This window comes from Pseudopipra pipra, chromosome 29 (genome assembly GCF_036250125.1).
Source record: "Pseudopipra pipra isolate bDixPip1 chromosome 29, bDixPip1.hap1, whole genome shotgun sequence".
Classification (NCBI taxonomy): domain Eukaryota; kingdom Metazoa; phylum Chordata; class Aves; order Passeriformes; family Pipridae; genus Pseudopipra; species Pseudopipra pipra.
In genome coordinates, this window is record NC_087577.1 from 623,310 (window position 1) to 639,743 (window position 16,434).

The window sequence follows — 16,434 nt, forward strand, 5'->3', positions numbered from 1 at the left end:
CGGGGGTCAAGGACCCGAAGGACCTTGGGGCAGAACTCCGGGAAGCGGCTCCGGCGCCCGCCCGGGCTCGGGGTCACCCGCCCTCCACCCCGGGGTGGGCTCAGCCCCTTCTCCTCCTCCTCCTCCTCCTCCTCCTCCTCCTCCTCCTCCTCCTCCTCCTCCCCCCTGACACCCAGGGCCTTGTAGCATCTCCCCAGGGGAAGGAGCAGGGCCGGTGACCCGGTGCCACCACTCAAGGGCTAATCCCAAACCTTCCTCACCAGCGTCCCCCGGGTCCCGCCGGGATCTCCTGCTCCCCCTTTTCTCCCCGACCTGGCTCTGGCCTTAAACCACTTCCAGCCCCACGGCCTTTGGGGCTGCTTTTTTAACCCTAGAGATTTTTGTTGTTGTTGTTTTTAGGGGCAGGGGGGTGGAGTATTTTTGGGAACACCTCCACGCTCCGTGGCTGCTACAAAAAACTTCCCCTGGCATTCCAGGGCACTCCAGGCTGGAGGAGCCTCCTCCTCCTCCTCCTCCTCCTCCTCCTCCTCCTCTGCTGGTGGTTTTTTAGCAGATCTGATGTTTTTCCCCCAGAGGAGCAGAAGGTCGGGTTTGGGGTTTCCACGGGGGTTCTGCCACTCCCGAGGCGACCCCACATTCCCGCTTCCAGCAGCACCTCCCTGGGGCTTCCCGGTGTCCTTGGGGCTGGAATTGGAGGCAGAGCAGCTTAAACCATCTCCTGGGCTCCAGCCCTGGACCTCCAGCCCCGAGAGGCTCCTGGGAGGGGTCAGCAAGGTCCTTAATTAACGTCCCCTGGGTGTCGTGGCCACCCCACGGAATTCCCGCCCTGTCGGGACGTGGAAAACTTTTCTGCCTTCTCCTGGTTTCTGTTAAGGGTCTCAAATACCTCATGGGTTTATTTTCACCTTTTTTTTCACGTTTTTCCGTGTTTTTCATCCAGCCACAGCAGGTGGGAGTTTGGGGCTGGTCCCTGCGGGGTCGGTTTGCTCGTGGAGGGGCCGATTTCCCCCCGGAAAATCGGATTTTGGGGGGTTGTTTTATCCTAAAAAAAGCACTAAAAGGGTGTGAATTTGGGGAAGGGGGGGGGGAAGGGGGAGGGAGGGGCTTCCCCAGCAGCACCAGTAGCAAAGTCCCGGTGCTGGGGGGGTCCTGGGGGGTCCAACCCCCCCCAAGCACTCGCTGCCCGGGCTTGGCTTTCCCGAATTCCAGGGAATCTCCTTTTTGGGGGAATTTCTGACCCCCTCCCGCCGCTCCCCTCCGGAGGCCGAAGGACCCAATTCCACCCCCCACTGGGAGCCCGTTTTTGGGGTGTTTTGGGGTGTTTTCCTACAAAAAAGCCACCGAAGGGTCTGCCCAGGGAGGGGGATTTTTCCACTCGGGAGTTTTAAGAAGAAGAAGAAGAAAATAATAATAATAATTAAAAAAAAGCCTTTTTTTTGGGGGTCCGTTTTCGGGGTTGGTTCGATCCCTCTCAGCAGAGCCCAGACCTTGTGCATGCGTTGTAGAAAGTTGTAAAATGTAAAGTTGTTTTTTAATATATATTAAAAAAAAAAAGAAAAAAAGCTGGTTTTTTACAGCTCTGCAGCGGGTCGGGAACTGGCCCGGCAGTGGTAGAGGTTTGGTTGGTGTTTGGTTGGTTTTTTTGTTGGTTTTTTTGGTTTTTTTGGTTGTTTTTTTGGTTTTTTTTGTTTTTTTGTTTTTTTTCATAGAGGGACTAAAATTGTACAATTTTTTTTTTTTTAATAAAATAAACCTGATTTGACTTTTTTTTTTATTTTCTTCGTCTCGGGGGGTTTATGGGGAAAAGGGCTCGGGGTTTATGGGGCCAGGGATTTGGGATCTGTGGGGCCATGGATTTGGGATTTGTGGGGTCAGGGATTTGGGATTTGTGGGGTCAGGGATTTGGGATTTATGGGGTCAGGGATTTGGGATCTGTGGGGCCATGGATTTGGGATCTGTGGGGCCAGGGATTTGGGATCTGTGGGGTCAGGGATTTGGGATTTGTGGGGTCAGGGATTTGGGATCTATGGGGCCAGGGATGTGGGATTTATGGGGTCAGGGATTTGGGATTTATGGGGTCAGGGATTTGGGATCTGTGGGGTCAGGGATTTGAGATTTATGGGGCCAGGGATTTGGGATCTTTGGGGCCAGGGATTTGGGATTTATGGGGTCAGGGATTCGGGATTTATGAGGTCAGGGATTTGGGATCTGTGGGGCCAGGGATGTGGGATTTATGGGGTCAGGGATTTGGGATTTATGGGGTCAGGGATTTGGGATTTGTGGGGTCAGGGATTTGGGATCTGTGGGGTCAGGGATTTGGGATCTGTGGGGCCAGGGATTCGGGATTTATGGGGCCCGGGGTGTGGGGTCTATTCTGCTGAGGTTTAGGGGTCTGTGGGGCCAAGGATTTGGGATTTATGGCTCCAAGATCTCAATGAATCCCCGTCCACACCTCCAGGTGTCCTCGTTTCCTCCCCCACAGCCCGACCAACCCCTCCCCATGACACATCCCCCCCTCCCCACCCCCGCCCCGCGGCCTGGGGCCCCCCCCCCGAGCCCCGAATCACCGGGACCCCCCCCCTTGGGGTGTTTCCTTTGGCTTTAACACCTTTTCTTTCCCCCGCCCCCCTTCCCACACCTCGTGGGTGGGGGGAACATTTTCACCGTCCCCACCCCCGGGGGGAGTTCGTGGGTTCCGAGGAGCTGCTGCTTTGGGGGGGTCGGGAGGGTTTTCCACCCTCTTTGGGGGTTTTTTTTGTCCCCTGTGTGAGTGAGAGAAGAGCCTCCAAACCTTCCCCCAGAGCCCCCAAACCTCCTTCCCCCAGAGCCCGGGGGGGGGGAAAGGGACGGCGTGGGCTGGGCACGAGGGGATGAGTGTCCCGGCAGAGGAATTCCAGGGATTTTGGGATGAAATCCCGCTTTATTGGCTCGGCTGTGCCACCACCCCGAGCCCCGAGTGTCCCGGCAGAGGAATTCCAGGGATTTTGGGATGAAATCCCGCTTTATTGGCTCGGCTGTGCCCCCACCCTGAGTGTCCCGGCAGAGGAATTCCAGGGATTCTGGGGTGAAATCCCGCTTTATTGGCTCGGCTGTGCTGCCACCCTGAGTGTCCCGGCAGAGGAATTCCGGGGGTTTTGGGGTGAAATCCCGCTTTATTGGCTCGGCTGTGCCCCCACCCCGAGTGTCCCGGCACGGGGGGCACAGCCCACGCGGGTCCCGGTCCCACGCGGGTCCCCGTTCCCGCCGGGATTTGGAGCATCCATGGGAAGGGCCGGGGCCGCTCGCCACGCCCGTGGTCCCCCCGTGCCCGCGGTGCCCCTCGGGGCGGCCTCGCCTTCCCCGGGGGGGGTCTGGAAGCCACCGGGACCCCCCCGGGACCCTCAGTCGGTATCGGGGTCCCCGGAGCCGCCGGCGGCTGGGGGGGAATGGGGCTGGGAGAAGGAAAATGGGGTGCTGGGGGGGGCTACGAACCCTCCCGAGGGGCTGGAGGGGCCGGAGGGGCCGGGACTCAGCCGACCCCTCCCCCGGAGGGAGGGCGGTACCTGCGGCTGGGGGGGGTCCGGCTCGCAGAAGGCGGTTTCTGTGTCGTCCGCGGCCGGGGGGGTCTCTGGTCCCTTCCTCTCCCCCTGCAAGAGGGGCAGGAGCTGCTCCACGGGTACCCCAGAGACAAGGGAGGGACCCCCAGGGGCAGGAGAGGGACCCCCAGGGGTGGGAGAGGGATCCCCAGGGACAAGGGGGGACCCCAGGGACCAGTAGGGACCCCATGGACCAGGGGGGATCCCAGGGACAGGATGGGACCCCAGAGACCAGGGGGGACCCCAGGGACCAGGATGGGACCCCAGAGACAGGAGAGGGACCCCAGGGAACAGTAGGGACCCCAGGGACAGGGGGGATCCCAGGGACCAGAGGGGACCCCAGGAACAGGAGAGGGACCCCAGGGACCAGGATGGGACCCCAGAGACCAGGGGGACCCTGGGGGTGGGAGGGGGACCCCAGGGACAGGAGAGGGACCCCCGGGACGTGGATGGGACCCGAGGGACCAGGATGGGACCCCAGGGACCAGGGGGGACCCCAGGGGTGGGAGGGTACCCAGGGACCCAGGGACCCATAGGGAACCCAGGGACAGGAGAGGGACCCCAGGGACCAGTAGGGACCCCAGAGGTGGGACCCCAGAGATGGGACCCCAGGGATGAGAGGGGAACCCAGGGACCAGGATGGAACCCCAGGGACCAGTAGGGACCTCAGGGGTGGGACCCCAGGGGCCAGGGGGGATCCCAGGGGCAGAAGAGGGACCCCACAAACCAATAGGGACCCCAGGGACTTATGGGGACCCCAAGGACCAGGATGGGACCCCAGGGCTCACCTGGGGGGCTTCTATAATGGGGGTGGTGTCGTGGGCAGGGGGGTGGTCCAGGACCCCCAAATCTGCAAGGCAAGGTGGAGCCACAGGGAGCAGGTGAGTGATGGAGCAGGGAAACACCCCTGGAAATCATGGGAATCCTTCTCCACCTGCTCATTCCCAGCCTGGATGGGTCCCACCTCACCTGAGGAGTCACTGCCGGCCACGGCTCCGTCCCGGCTCCCTGTGGGGCCGGACAGACACGGGGGTCACAACAGCAGCACCAGAGGGAATTGGGGAAATCCCACCAAGACCCTCCCGGGAATAACCTGCCAAGGTCCAGCTTTGATTGATTTGCAGGAGGGGAGGAAAAAATAAAAAAAAAACAAACCCCGAGCCCGAGATTTGTGTGAGCACAGGAGGAGAAACCCCAAAAGGGGGAAAGGGCAGAGGAGAAACCCCAAAAGGGGGAAAGGGCAGAGGAGAAACCCCAAAAGGGGGAAAGGGCAGAGGAGAAACCCCAAAAGGGGGAAAGGGCAGAGGAGAAACCCCAAAAGGGGGAAAGGGCAGAGGAGAAACCCCAAAAGGGGGAAAGGGCAGAGGAGAAATCCCAAAAGGGGGAAAGGGCAGAGGAGAAATCCCAAAAGGGGGAAAGGGCAGAGGAGAAATCCCAAAAGGGGGAAAGGGCAGAGCAGAAACCGAGAAATGCAAAATTCAGCAGAGGTGGGAATTTGGGACTTGTGGACCTTCAGAGCCGGATCCCAGCGAGGGGGAACCTCCCAGGGCTCAGCTGTGGCCCAAGGGGGTGGGTTTTTTTTGGCTGGTGGGCTCGTGACCGGGACCCCCCCCCCCCCCGTGGGTTCTCTACCCAAACAACCGAGTTTTTGTGACACTTCTCGATATTTTGAGGATGTGGGCTGAGAGGCCACTCTTTCCTGCCAGCCCAGCTGAGCGAGGGGTGGGGGGGGAGATCTCACCTTCCCCCTTTTTCCTGTGGTAGGTGAAGAAGAGCACGAGCAGAGCAACCCCCACGAAGATGACGGGGGACCAGTACCTGACGGGGACGCCCGACGAGCTCTCTGCGGGGAGAAACGGGGGCTGTGGGTCTGGGGGGGGGCTGTGACGGGCACTTCGGGGGGCTCGGGGCGTGCAGGACCCTCCGGGGGGGTGGCACATCCCCCAGGATTGGTGGCACACCCCTTCCCCTCCCCGTGGGACTCACGGGTTTGGTTCCTGGTGGCTCGGCTGGGGAGGGGGGTCCAGGGAGGGGTCGGGGGGTCCGTCGGCCACGTCCTCGGGGTGGGCACATCCCCGGCAGTTGTGGGGGGGCCTGTGGTGTCCAGGGGGGCTCCTGTTGTGCCCAGGGGGTCCCCTGTTGTGCCCAGGGGGTCCCCAGTTGTCTCCAGGGTGGCATCCTGCCCCGTGACGCTTTGGTTCCCCGGTTCCTCTCCCTGGAAAGCTGGAGCTGGGAAGGAGGGGGGTTAATTCCTGCCAATCCCCCCCCTGCCAGAACTGCCCCCGTGGGTGAGGAGTGGAAACACTGCCCCACATCCCTCCAGCTCAGGGGACTTTGGGACGGGGGTGTGGGGCCGGGGGGACGTGGTTTGGGGGGTGAAGGGTCTGGGGGGGCCCCACTTGGGGTCACTTGGTCACTGCTCGGCCTGGAGGAGCCCGAGGGGGGTCCTCGGGGGGCTGCAGCTCCTCAGGAGGGGCAGCTCCAACCTCTGCTCCGTGGGAACAGGGACAGGAGCCAGGGAAGGGCTGGAGCTGTGCCAGGGCAGGGGCAGGTGGGATTTTAGGAACAGGTTGGACCTCAGGGAAAGGTTTTTCCCCCCAGAGGGTGGTTGGCACTGCCCAGGCTCCCCAGGGCAGTGGGCACAGCCCCAAGGCTGCCAGAGCTCCAGAAGGGTTCCTGAGGGACGGGGGGGATGGTTGGGGTGTCTGTGCAGGGCTGGGGGGGTTGGAATCAACGATCCTTTTGGGTCCCTGCCAGCTCAGGATGCTTCGAGGGGGCTGCTGAACCCACATCCTGCCCTGTTCACACCTGAGCAGCCCCCCCGAGACAAACCCCCCCCCCAGCCAAACCAAACCCTGGGCCAACGGCGCCGTGGTGGTTTCGGGGGGGGGCCCAAGCCAAGGGTTGGGTGGAAACTCAGCAGCTCTGGGGCTTGAGCAACAACTGGTGGAACCGGGGAGGGGGAGGACTGTGGTGGTGAAATGGGGTCTTAAAATACCAATAAAACACCCCCAGCTGGATCTTAAAATGGGGGGATATCAGACAGAGTTGGATCATGAAATCCTGGGATATCAGAGGATAGAGGGAGTTGGATCATAAAATCCTGGGATATCAGAGGATAGATGGAGTTGGATCATGAAATCCTGGGATATCAGATAGATGGAGTTGGATCATAAAATCCTGGGATATCAGAGGATAGATGGAGTTGGATCATGAAATCCTGGGATATCAGAGGATAGAGGGAGTTGGATCATGAAATCCTGGGATATCAGATAGGTGGAGCTGGATCATAAAATCCTGGGATATCAGAGGATAGATGGAGTTGGATCATGAAATCCTGGGATATCAGAGGATAGAGGGAGTTGGATCATGAAATCCTGGGATATCAGAGGATAGATGGAGTTGGATCATATCCTGGGATATCAGAGGATAGAGGGAGCTGGATCATAAAATCCTGGGATATCAGAGGATAGATGGAGTTGGATCATTAAATCCTGGGATATCAGATAGATGGAGCTGGATCATTAAATCCTGGGATATCAGAGGATAGAGGGAGTTGGATCATTAAATCCTGGGATATCAGAGGATAGATGGAGTTGGATCATAAAATCCTGGGAAATGCTGAGCTGGGAGGGACCCCCAGGATCATCCGGGTCCAGCTCCTGGGCCCTGCCAGGAATCCCCCCCTGATTAAACCAAAGTCCCAACAAAACCCAGTCTAAGCCAAAAAGCCCAACGAGCCCCCCCGGGGCTGGGCCAGGGGAGGGGCAGGCGAGGTTTTGGGCCCAGCTCAGTGCTGGGGGAGCTCAGGGGGCCCCCAAACCCCGAGCCAGGTGGTGCCACCTGAGCCTTGTCCCCCCTGCCCTGCTGCAAGGGGGGGCCCTGGGGGTGCTGCACCCTCTGCCTCCACATCACCCCCTCCTCCTCCTCCTCCTCCTCCCCTGGCAGCCCCACTCACCAGCCCCGGAGCAGAGCAGGGCGAGGCAGAGCCACCTCGTCCCGCAGCCCCTCGGCTCCATCCCGCTCTCCCCCACCGCCGCCGCCCCTCCTGCAACATCTTCCTTCCCCTTTTTTTCTTTTTTTTTCTTTTTTTGCAGCTTCCTGTGAGCTCGGAGGTGAAACCGGGGTGATGAACAGCCCCAAAATCAGCCCGGGGAGTCACTTCTGGGAGTGGCAGGGAAAGGGCTGGAGCGGGCAGGGAGGGGGGGGGGTGATTCTCCAGCTCCTCCCCGGCCCCCTCCGGGCCCCTCCCTTTGAGCATCGGAGTTCCAAGGACAGATTTTGGTGCCACGCGGGCAAATCCCCGTGGAAAACACGCGGGATCGGTGCGAAGCGGAGGAGCCCGAAACCAGCCCCGCCACACGCCGGGAAAACGCGGAGAAAACACAAATCGCTCCCCGGGCTCGTCAGGAAGGGGCTGTTCCCACCCCAAATGAGATGCAGGCAGGAACGGGAGCTCTGGTGTTTTTTATTCCAGCGGCTCCTGGAGGGCCCTCCCCGTGCCAGGCGACTTCAAAGGCGGCTCCGTTTCCATCCCTGAATAATTCACCGGGCGAGACAAAGAGCGGGAGAGAAGGGGCAGGAGCGGGAAGAGGCTTCCCGGAGTCCCGCTCTGTCCTGAGGCGTCGGGGAATTGATGCCAGGGAGGGTTTTTGGGGGCTCAGCCGCCGGCTCCGGGTGGGTTTGAGGAGCAGGGGAGGGTGGGATGGGCCGGGAGAGCAGCTCTGCTCCCAAAATCCCTGCTGGGAACCCACAACACGACAATTCCTGTACACAAACACCTCATCCCAGAACAAAACCTCACACATCAAAGGGGCAGAGCAGCATCAATCCCAGCCCGGAGCGTCCTCTCCCGGGTCCCAGCAGGGCACTGGTGGGGCTGGGCCCGGTGCTGGGGGCGCTGCGAGGTTTTTTGGAAGGTCCCCAAAAAGCGGGGGAGGGCGGCAGGTGCCGAAACCGCGGCCGAGGTGCGGCGGGGGAAGGTTCGGCTTCGCGGGGGTATTTTTAGATCTTCCCTTCAGCAAAAAAAAAATGAAGAAGCCGAAGCGTTGGGCGAGTTTGAAAGTAAAAACAGCAAAAAAAAAAAAAAAAAAAGGAGGAAAATAGCAACGTAACAAAATAATCAGGAGGAACTTCTCCAGGGGAAGGGTTGTTAAATTTTGGGAGGGGCTGCCCGGGGAGGTCACCGGGCGGGGAGGTGTCCAAGGGACGACTGGACGTGGCACTCAGTTCCTTTTTTGGGGATTTTTTTTTCAACTCATTTAGGTCGGAAAACGCTTCCAAAACCCTCGAGTCCTCGCCCCCGGGACGAGCAGCCGCAGTTTCGGTCAAAGCCGGTGGAAAAAGGGAGCTCCAACCCCGCGTGGCTGCCGAAAACAAGGGCAGGGTGTCGACATCCTCCCCCGGGGCTCACATCCTCCGGGTGCTGACACCCTTCCTGACCCCCCTGCGCCCTCGCAGGACCCGCTGCCGAGGGTGGAGGGAAGGGAGGAGGAGCTCCAGGCTCGGGCCGGGTTGGGGAGCTGTGCTGGAGCCGAGCTGGGGGGTCCTTCACACAACCAGCGAGTAGATGCTCTTCTCCTCCACCTCCTGCCCCCCCAGCACGGTGCTGCCCATCTTCTCGTCGTCCGTCTGCAGGGGCAAAGGGACACGAGCTCTGCTGGGCTCGGGGCAGCTCGTCCCTCCTCCCCGGGAGAGGGACCCACGGGCTTCGTCCCCGAGGAGCAAAGTGGAGACCCCTCTGTCCATGCCCTGAGCTCCAGGGGTTCTGTGTCTCCCCCTGTTCCATGTCCTGAGCTCCAGGGGTTCCATGTCTCCCCCTATTCCATGTCTCACTCTATTCCATGTGTCACCCTGTTCTGTGTCACCCTGTTCCATCTCTCCCCCTATTCCATCTCTCCCTCTATTCCATGTCTCACCCCATTCCATGTCTCCCCCTATTCCATCTCTCCCCCTATTCCATCTCCCCTATTCCATCTCCCCCTATTCCATCTCCCCTATTCCATCTCCCCCTATTCCATCTCCCCTATTCCATCTCCCCCTATTCCATCTCCCCTATTCCATCCCCCTATTCCATCTCCCCCTATTCCATCTCCCCTATTCCATCTCCCCTATTCCATCTCCCCTATTCCATCTCTCCCCGTATTCCATCTCCCCTATTCCATCTCCCCTATTCCATCTCCCCCTATTCCATCTCCCCTATTCCATCTCTCCTATTCCATCTCCCCCTATTCCATCTCCCCTGTTCCATCTCTCCTATTCCATCTCCCCCTATTCCATCTCCCCTATTCCATCTCCCCTATTCCATCTCCCCCTATTCCATCTCTCCCCCTATTCCATCTCTCCCCCTATTCCATCTCCCCTATTCCATCTCCCCCTATTCCATCTCCCCCTATTCCATCTCCCCTATTCCATCTCCCCCTATTCCATCTCCCCTATTCCATCTCCCCTATTCCATCTCCCCTATTCCATCTCTCCCCTATTCCATCTCCCCTATTCCATCTCCCCCTATTCCATCTCCCCCCATTCCATCTCCCCTATTCCATCTCCCCCTATTCCATCTCCCCCTATTCCATCTCCCCTATTCCATCTCCCCTATTCCATCTCCCCCTATTCCATTTCCCCTATTCCATCTCCCCTATTCCATCTCCCCTATTCCATCTCCCCCTATTCCATTTCCCCTATTCCATCTCCCCTATTCCATCTCCCCCTATTCCATCTCCCCCTATTCCATCTCCCCTATTCCATCTCCCCTATTCCATCTCCCCCTGTTCCATCTCCCCTATTCCATCTCCCCTATTCCATCTCCCCCTATTCCATCCCCCTATTCCATTTCCCCTATTCCATCTCTCCCCTATTCCATCTCCCCTATTCCATCTCCCCCTATTCCATCTCCCCTATTCCATCTCCCCCTATTCCATCTCCCCTATTCCATCTCCCCCTATTCCATCTCCCCTATTCCATCTCCCCCTATTCCATCTCCCCTATTCCATCTCCCCCAGCTCCTGGGGATGGCCACGAGTCCCCCCTCACCTGTGCTGGCGCCTTGACCGTGGCGTAGATGGTTGTGGAGTTCTCCCCCCTCGGGTTGTCTCTCGTCGTGTTCGGGACGTTCTGGGGGGAGGAAAAAAAAGGGTCTAAAAGCGTTTTTGCAGGGCTGGGGGTCGGCAAAGGGACCCCCAGAGCCAGAGATCCTTTGATGATCCACCCCTGGAAGTGCTGCCCCGTCCCTGGCAGTGTCCCAGGCCGGGTTGGAGGGGTTTGGGGCATCCTGGGCTGGTGGGAGGTGTCCCTGTGGCACTGGGTGGGCTTTAAGATCCTACAAACCCACCCAGCCCATGGCTCCGATTCTCTGCCCCCTCCCTCTGGAAGGGGAGCCAAGATTTTGGGGGCAGAGCCCTGGGGGTGGCACTGGATGGGCTTTAAGATCCTACAAACCCACCCAGCCCATGGCTCCGATCCTCTGCCCCCTCCCTCTGGAAGGGGAGCCAAGATTTTGGGGGCAGAGCTCTGGGGGCACATCCCCCTTCCAGCTCCCAAAAAAACCCGGGAGACAAAGCCAGGGGCTGTGACCCCCCTTCCCCCGGGGGGCAGCCCCGCTGCTCTGCCCTGATAAGGGTTTGTGCCCGGCCCAGCGTCCGGCCGGGGAGGGAAACACCGGAATTATCGGGGCTGAGCTTCCCCGGGCACCGGGGCTCTGCTTTGGGGTCAGGGCTCTGCTTTTGGGGTCAGGGCTCTGCTTTTGGGGTCAGGGCTCTGCTTTGGGGTCAGGGCTCTGCTTTGGGGTCCAGGACTCTGCTTTTGGGGTCAGGGCTCTGCTTTGGGGTCAGGGCTCTGCTTTGGGGTCAGGGCTCTGCTTTTGGGGTCAGGGCTCTGCTTTTGGGGTCCAAGGCTCTGCTTTGGGGTCAGGGCTCTGCTTTTGGGGTCAGGGCTCTGCTTTTGGGGTCAGGGCTCTGCTTTGGGGTCAGGGCTCTGCTTTTGGGGTCAGGGCTCTGCTTTGGGGTCAGGACTCTGCTTTGGGGTCAGGGCTCTGCTTTTGGGGTCAGGGCTCTGCTTTGGGGTCAGGGCTCTGCTTTTGGGGTCCAGGGCTCTGCTTTTGGGGTCAGGTTTGGCTATATATAAATACACTATATATAGTATTAATATTAATATATATAGTATTTATATATAGTATTAATATATATAATATATAATATATAATATATAATATATAATATATAATATATAATATATAATATATAATATATAATATATAATATATAATATATAATATAAAATATAAAATATAAAATATTAATACTATACTATATAATATTAATATTATATCTTAATACTTATATTAATATAATATATTATATTACATATATTAGCTATAATATAATATTATATATAATATATTAGATATATAAAATATTCTATATAATATAATATTAATATTACAATATACTATATTAATATAATATAGTATTAATATATAATATTATATATTATATATTATATATTATATATTATATATTATATATTATATATTATATTATATATTATATATTGTATATTATATTATATATTATATATTATATATTATATATTATATATTATATTATATATTATATATTATATATTATATATTATATAGATATATTATATATAAATATAATACAGTATTAATATATATTAATATTAATATATATTAATATATAACATAATATCTTATTATTAACACTGCATTGATGAACATTATTAATTAATATCTATAATATTGATGCCATTTGTATTATTAACTATTAGCATTAATAATATTTATTAATAAAATTAATGCAGCATGATTAATCATATTACACCATACATTTATACGGTCGTTTATATATTTATATAACATTTATGCTGGAATTTTATAATTTTATATATTTATATAATATTCATCCCGGGATTTGAACCCAATCCCAGGGATCCAGCCCCGACTCACCTGCTGCCAGGGGTTCACCTGGGCGTACACGGTGGTCAGGTCCTGCCTGGGCCCTGCAGGAGGGAAAAGCAGGAGTTGGGAGGGAAAAGCAGGAATTGGGAGGGAGAGGCTGCACAGGATCCCCCTGGGCAGGGAGGGAAAAGCAGGAATTGGGAGGGAAAAGCAGGAATTGGGAGGGAGAGGCTGCACAGGATCCCCCTGGGCAGGGAGGGAAAATCGGGAATTGGGAGGGAGAGGCTGCACAGGATCCCCCTGGGCAGGGAGGGAAAATCGGGAATTGGGAGGGAGAGGCTGCACAGGATCCCCCTGGGCAGGGAGGGAAAAGCAGGAGTTGGGAGGGAGAGGCTGCACAGGATCCCCCTGGGCAGCCCCTGGATGCTCCCGGCCCCGGGGAGGAGGGAATTCTGGCCACAAACACCCAGGGAAGGAGGGAATTCCAGCCACAAACACCCAGGGAAGGAGGGAATTCCAGCCACGAGCGCCCAGGGAAGGAGGGAATTCCAGCCACAAACACCCAGGGAAGGAGGGAATTCCGGCCACGAGCACCCAGGGAAGGAGGGAATTCCAGCCACAAACACCCAGGGAAGGAGGGAATTCCAGCCACAAACGCCCAGGGAAGGAGGGAATTCCAGCTACAAGCGCCCAGAGGAGGAGGGAATTCCGGCCACAGGCGCCCAGGGAAGGAGGGAATTCCGGCCACGAGCGCCCAGGGAAGGAGGGAATTCCGGCCATGAGTGCCCAGGGAAGGAGGGAATTCCAACCATGAGCGCCCAGGGAAGGAGGGAATTCCGGCCATGAGTGCCCAGGGAAGGAGGGAATTCCGGCCACGAGTGCCCAGGGAAGGAGGGAATTCCGGCCACAAGTGAATTCCCGGGTGAAATCCCGATCCTGCAGCTCCTGGAGGCCCCTCGGGGGGTTTACTGTGGGTCAAGATATTCAGATCTCATCCCAGGATCCTCCCGTGGGACACTCACTCAAAGGACAGCCCAAATCAGCCTGTTTTGTTTAAATCCCCAAATCCTTGGATGTTTCCAGAGGACGGGCTGTGTCTGTCTCTCCTTCACGCCTTGCAGAGGGAATTAAGGCCCAGCTCGCGGAACAGAGAGGATTTAAATCCTCCATAATCTCATTTTTGGGTCAAAATCACTCGTTTGAAGTGTAAGAAAAGGAGCCACGTGGGCTCCGGAGTTCCCTTGGGAAGAGCTGGATCCAAGTTTTCATCCGTGAGGAGCCCCTGACGTCCCACTTGGAGACACGTGCGGATGGAAAACACGAGGCAGCAGCTTTATTTCGGGTCAGGGGAGCAATAAAAAACACCCCACGGACAAAAAAGCAGCGTGAAAACCACCTCAAAGGCCTTTGGGCACTGGCTGGGTCACAGCAGAGGTGGGAATGGCCCGGCCCTGGATTCCAGGGAGGTGGGAATGGCCCGGCCCTGGATTCCAGGGAGGTGGGAATGGCCCAGCCCTGGATCCCAGGGAGGTGGGAATGGCCCAGCCCTGGATCCCAGGGAGGTGGGAATGGCCCGGCCCTGGATTCCAGGGAGGTGGGAATTGCTCCGGTGGTCTCTCCTTCCACTGGGTTTGTCGGTGAAACAGCCTCAGGCTGTGCCAGGGGAGGCTCAGGTTGGCCACGAGGAGGAATTTCTTGCTGGACAGGGTGGACTCGATGGCCTTGGAGTTTTTTTCCCAACCTCAGTGATCCTGGGATTCTGGAATTCTCGACTCTGAGTGGCAGAGCCGAGCTCCTGGTTCCTCTCTGCCCTCCCAGGTCTCTCTTTCCAGCTCTTTTCTTTCCCTCAGATCCCTCTGGCTTTCATGACCTCACAGCTCTGCTCTCAATCCCTTCCTGCTGGTCTGGCTGGAGGTTTTCCAGTGGGAAGGGAGAGTTTGGCTCCGGACACGGTGACATCCCCCGGGATTGTCCCCTTCCCTCTGGGATGGAGGTGTGGGGGTCCCTCAGCCAGGGAACACTCCAGCACCAAACCATGGCAGTGGAGGATTTCCCTCCCCGTCCTAAACGTGACCAGGCTGTTCCCAGCAGGAAAAAGGGGAGGGAAGGAACATCCCCCAAATCCTACCTGTGTCCGTGGCCTCGGCTGCAGACAGACGGAACATCCTCCAGCCTGGGGGGGAAGGGACACAGGGAACTGTGAGCCCCAAATCGGCCCCTGGGTGCTGTGCCCTCCCCTCTCAGGCACCACCTCCCGCTTGCCAGGGCTCCAGGGATGGTTTTCCAAAGGGGATTCAGCTCCAGGGATGGTTTTCCAAAGGGGATTCAGCTCCAGGGATGGTTTTCCAAAGGGAATTGAGCTCACCTCTGGATCTGCAGTAGAACACGGTGGCCAAAAGCGCCACGACCCCGGTCACCGCCAGGGCACCGGCGACGATCGCGGCCAGAGGGGCGGAGGCGGAGGCTGCGGGGAGAACAGGGTCCAGTGAGAACATCCCGGGATAGATCTGCCCCTTCCCGGCACCGGGGCACAGGGAACCGGGCCCAGCTCTGCCCCAGCACCCCCCGAGCCCTCAGAGCAGCCCAGCTCTGCCCAGCCCAGCCCAGAGGGGCAGGAGCAGCAGCGGGACCCTCCCGGCCCGGCCCCTCCCGGCCACGGCCACCCCCCCACGGCCCTCCAGGCACCTCCGGGGGGGCTTTTGGGGCACGAAACCCCTGTTGGGAGGGTGGGGGTGCCCACCCAGCCGCGCTCCCACCTCCACTCCGCCCTCGGATTCGCTGCTCCCACCCCAAAGCAGGACTTTGGGGGGCACCCGCCCTGCCCCAATTCCCCGGGGGGGCACGGGCAGCACAGGGATGCCCGGGGCACTGCCCAGGAAGGCCGGAGGGAGGGGATGGGCCGGGCTGCTCTCGGGGTCTCCATCTCCCCCTGCCAAGCACGGCCCCGGGGGCCAGCCGGCCCTGGGGAGCTGCCGGGGGCACACGGGGACACTGAGGGGCCGGGCTGGGCACAGCCGGGGGGGTTGGCAGCTCACCAGTGGGGAGAGGGTGGGTTGTATTTCCTGGGTGCACGGAGAGGGGAGAGAACAGGGAGAGAACAGGGAGAGAGGGGAGAGAACAGGGAGAGAGGGGAGAGAACAGGGAGAGAGGTCAGTGCCCGGGCCGGGGGTCCCGCTTCTCCCCGCACACCCAGCACAGCTCGGGGCAAAGCTGGAGCCGCGGGGAGGGGGATCCAGCCCATCCCACCGCCCTGCCCGGCCCTCTGGGTGCCCCTTACCTGGGCACAGGTCCCTCCCTGTCCCTCTGGGTGCCCCTTACCTGCGCACAGGTCCCTCCCCAGCCCTTTGGGTGCCCCTTACCTGCTCACAGGTCCCTCCCTGTCCCTCTGGGTGCCCCTTACCTGCTCACAGGTCCCTCCCTGTCCCTCTGGGTGCCCCTTACCTGCTCACAGGTCCCTCCCCACCCCTCTGGGTGCCCCTTACCTGCTCACAGGTCCCTCCCTGTCCCTCTGGGTGCCCCTTACCTGCTCACAGGTCCCTCCCCACCCCTCTGGGTGCCCCTTACCTGCGCACAGGTGCCCGGGCGAGACGGTGACGCTGCTGTTGCTGACGGGGTTCCGTGCCCGGCACGTGAGGGACACGGACCCGCCCGGGGGTGACTCCTCCAGCAGCACCGTGGGCCCCTCTCCCCGGGGCTGCTCCCCCTGGCTCCAGCCGTAGGAGACGCTGCCCAGGCCGGGGCCGGGCGCGGAGCAGCGCAGGGCGTAGCGGCAGCCCCCGCCCGAGCAGTTCTGGGCCTCGCAGCTCACCCGGGGCTCTGCCAGCTCCCCTGGGGGAAGGAGGGCAGGGGCTGTCAGCAAACACCCTTGGACACTGAAATACACCCCCGAAAAGCCAGCACTGAGAGGCACCTACTGTACACCTGCAGGGTGAAGGTCGATTT

General features: G+C 58.3%; 2 protein-coding genes across 2 annotated transcripts; both read right to left on the reverse strand.

Annotated features, from left to right (window-relative positions):
* Positions 1 to 3,057: 3,057 nt before the first annotated feature.
* On the reverse strand, positions 3,058 to 7,650 carry LOC135403886 (uncharacterized). The gene is made up of 7 exons (XM_064638293.1): positions 7,534 to 7,650; positions 5,562 to 5,804; positions 5,317 to 5,418; positions 4,545 to 4,583; positions 4,364 to 4,425; positions 3,543 to 3,626; positions 3,058 to 3,431 (listed from the first exon to the last, which is right to left on the reverse strand). The coding sequence occupies exons 1-7, from the start codon at positions 7,592 to 7,594 to the stop codon at positions 3,381 to 3,383; spliced, it is 642 nt and encodes a 213-aa protein (XP_064494363.1). The 5' UTR covers positions 7,595 to 7,650; the 3' UTR covers positions 3,058 to 3,380.
* A 1,370-nt stretch (positions 7,651 to 9,020) lies between these two features.
* Positions 9,021 to 16,434, reverse strand: CD84 (CD84 molecule; the record flags this gene model as incomplete). The annotated part of the gene is made up of 8 exons (XM_064638340.1): positions 9,021 to 9,206; positions 10,608 to 10,688; positions 12,541 to 12,593; positions 14,621 to 14,665; positions 14,858 to 14,956; positions 15,528 to 15,554; positions 16,057 to 16,320; positions 16,407 to 16,434. Coding segments are annotated over 8 exons (678 nt in total), but the record flags the coding sequence as incomplete, so codon positions are not given.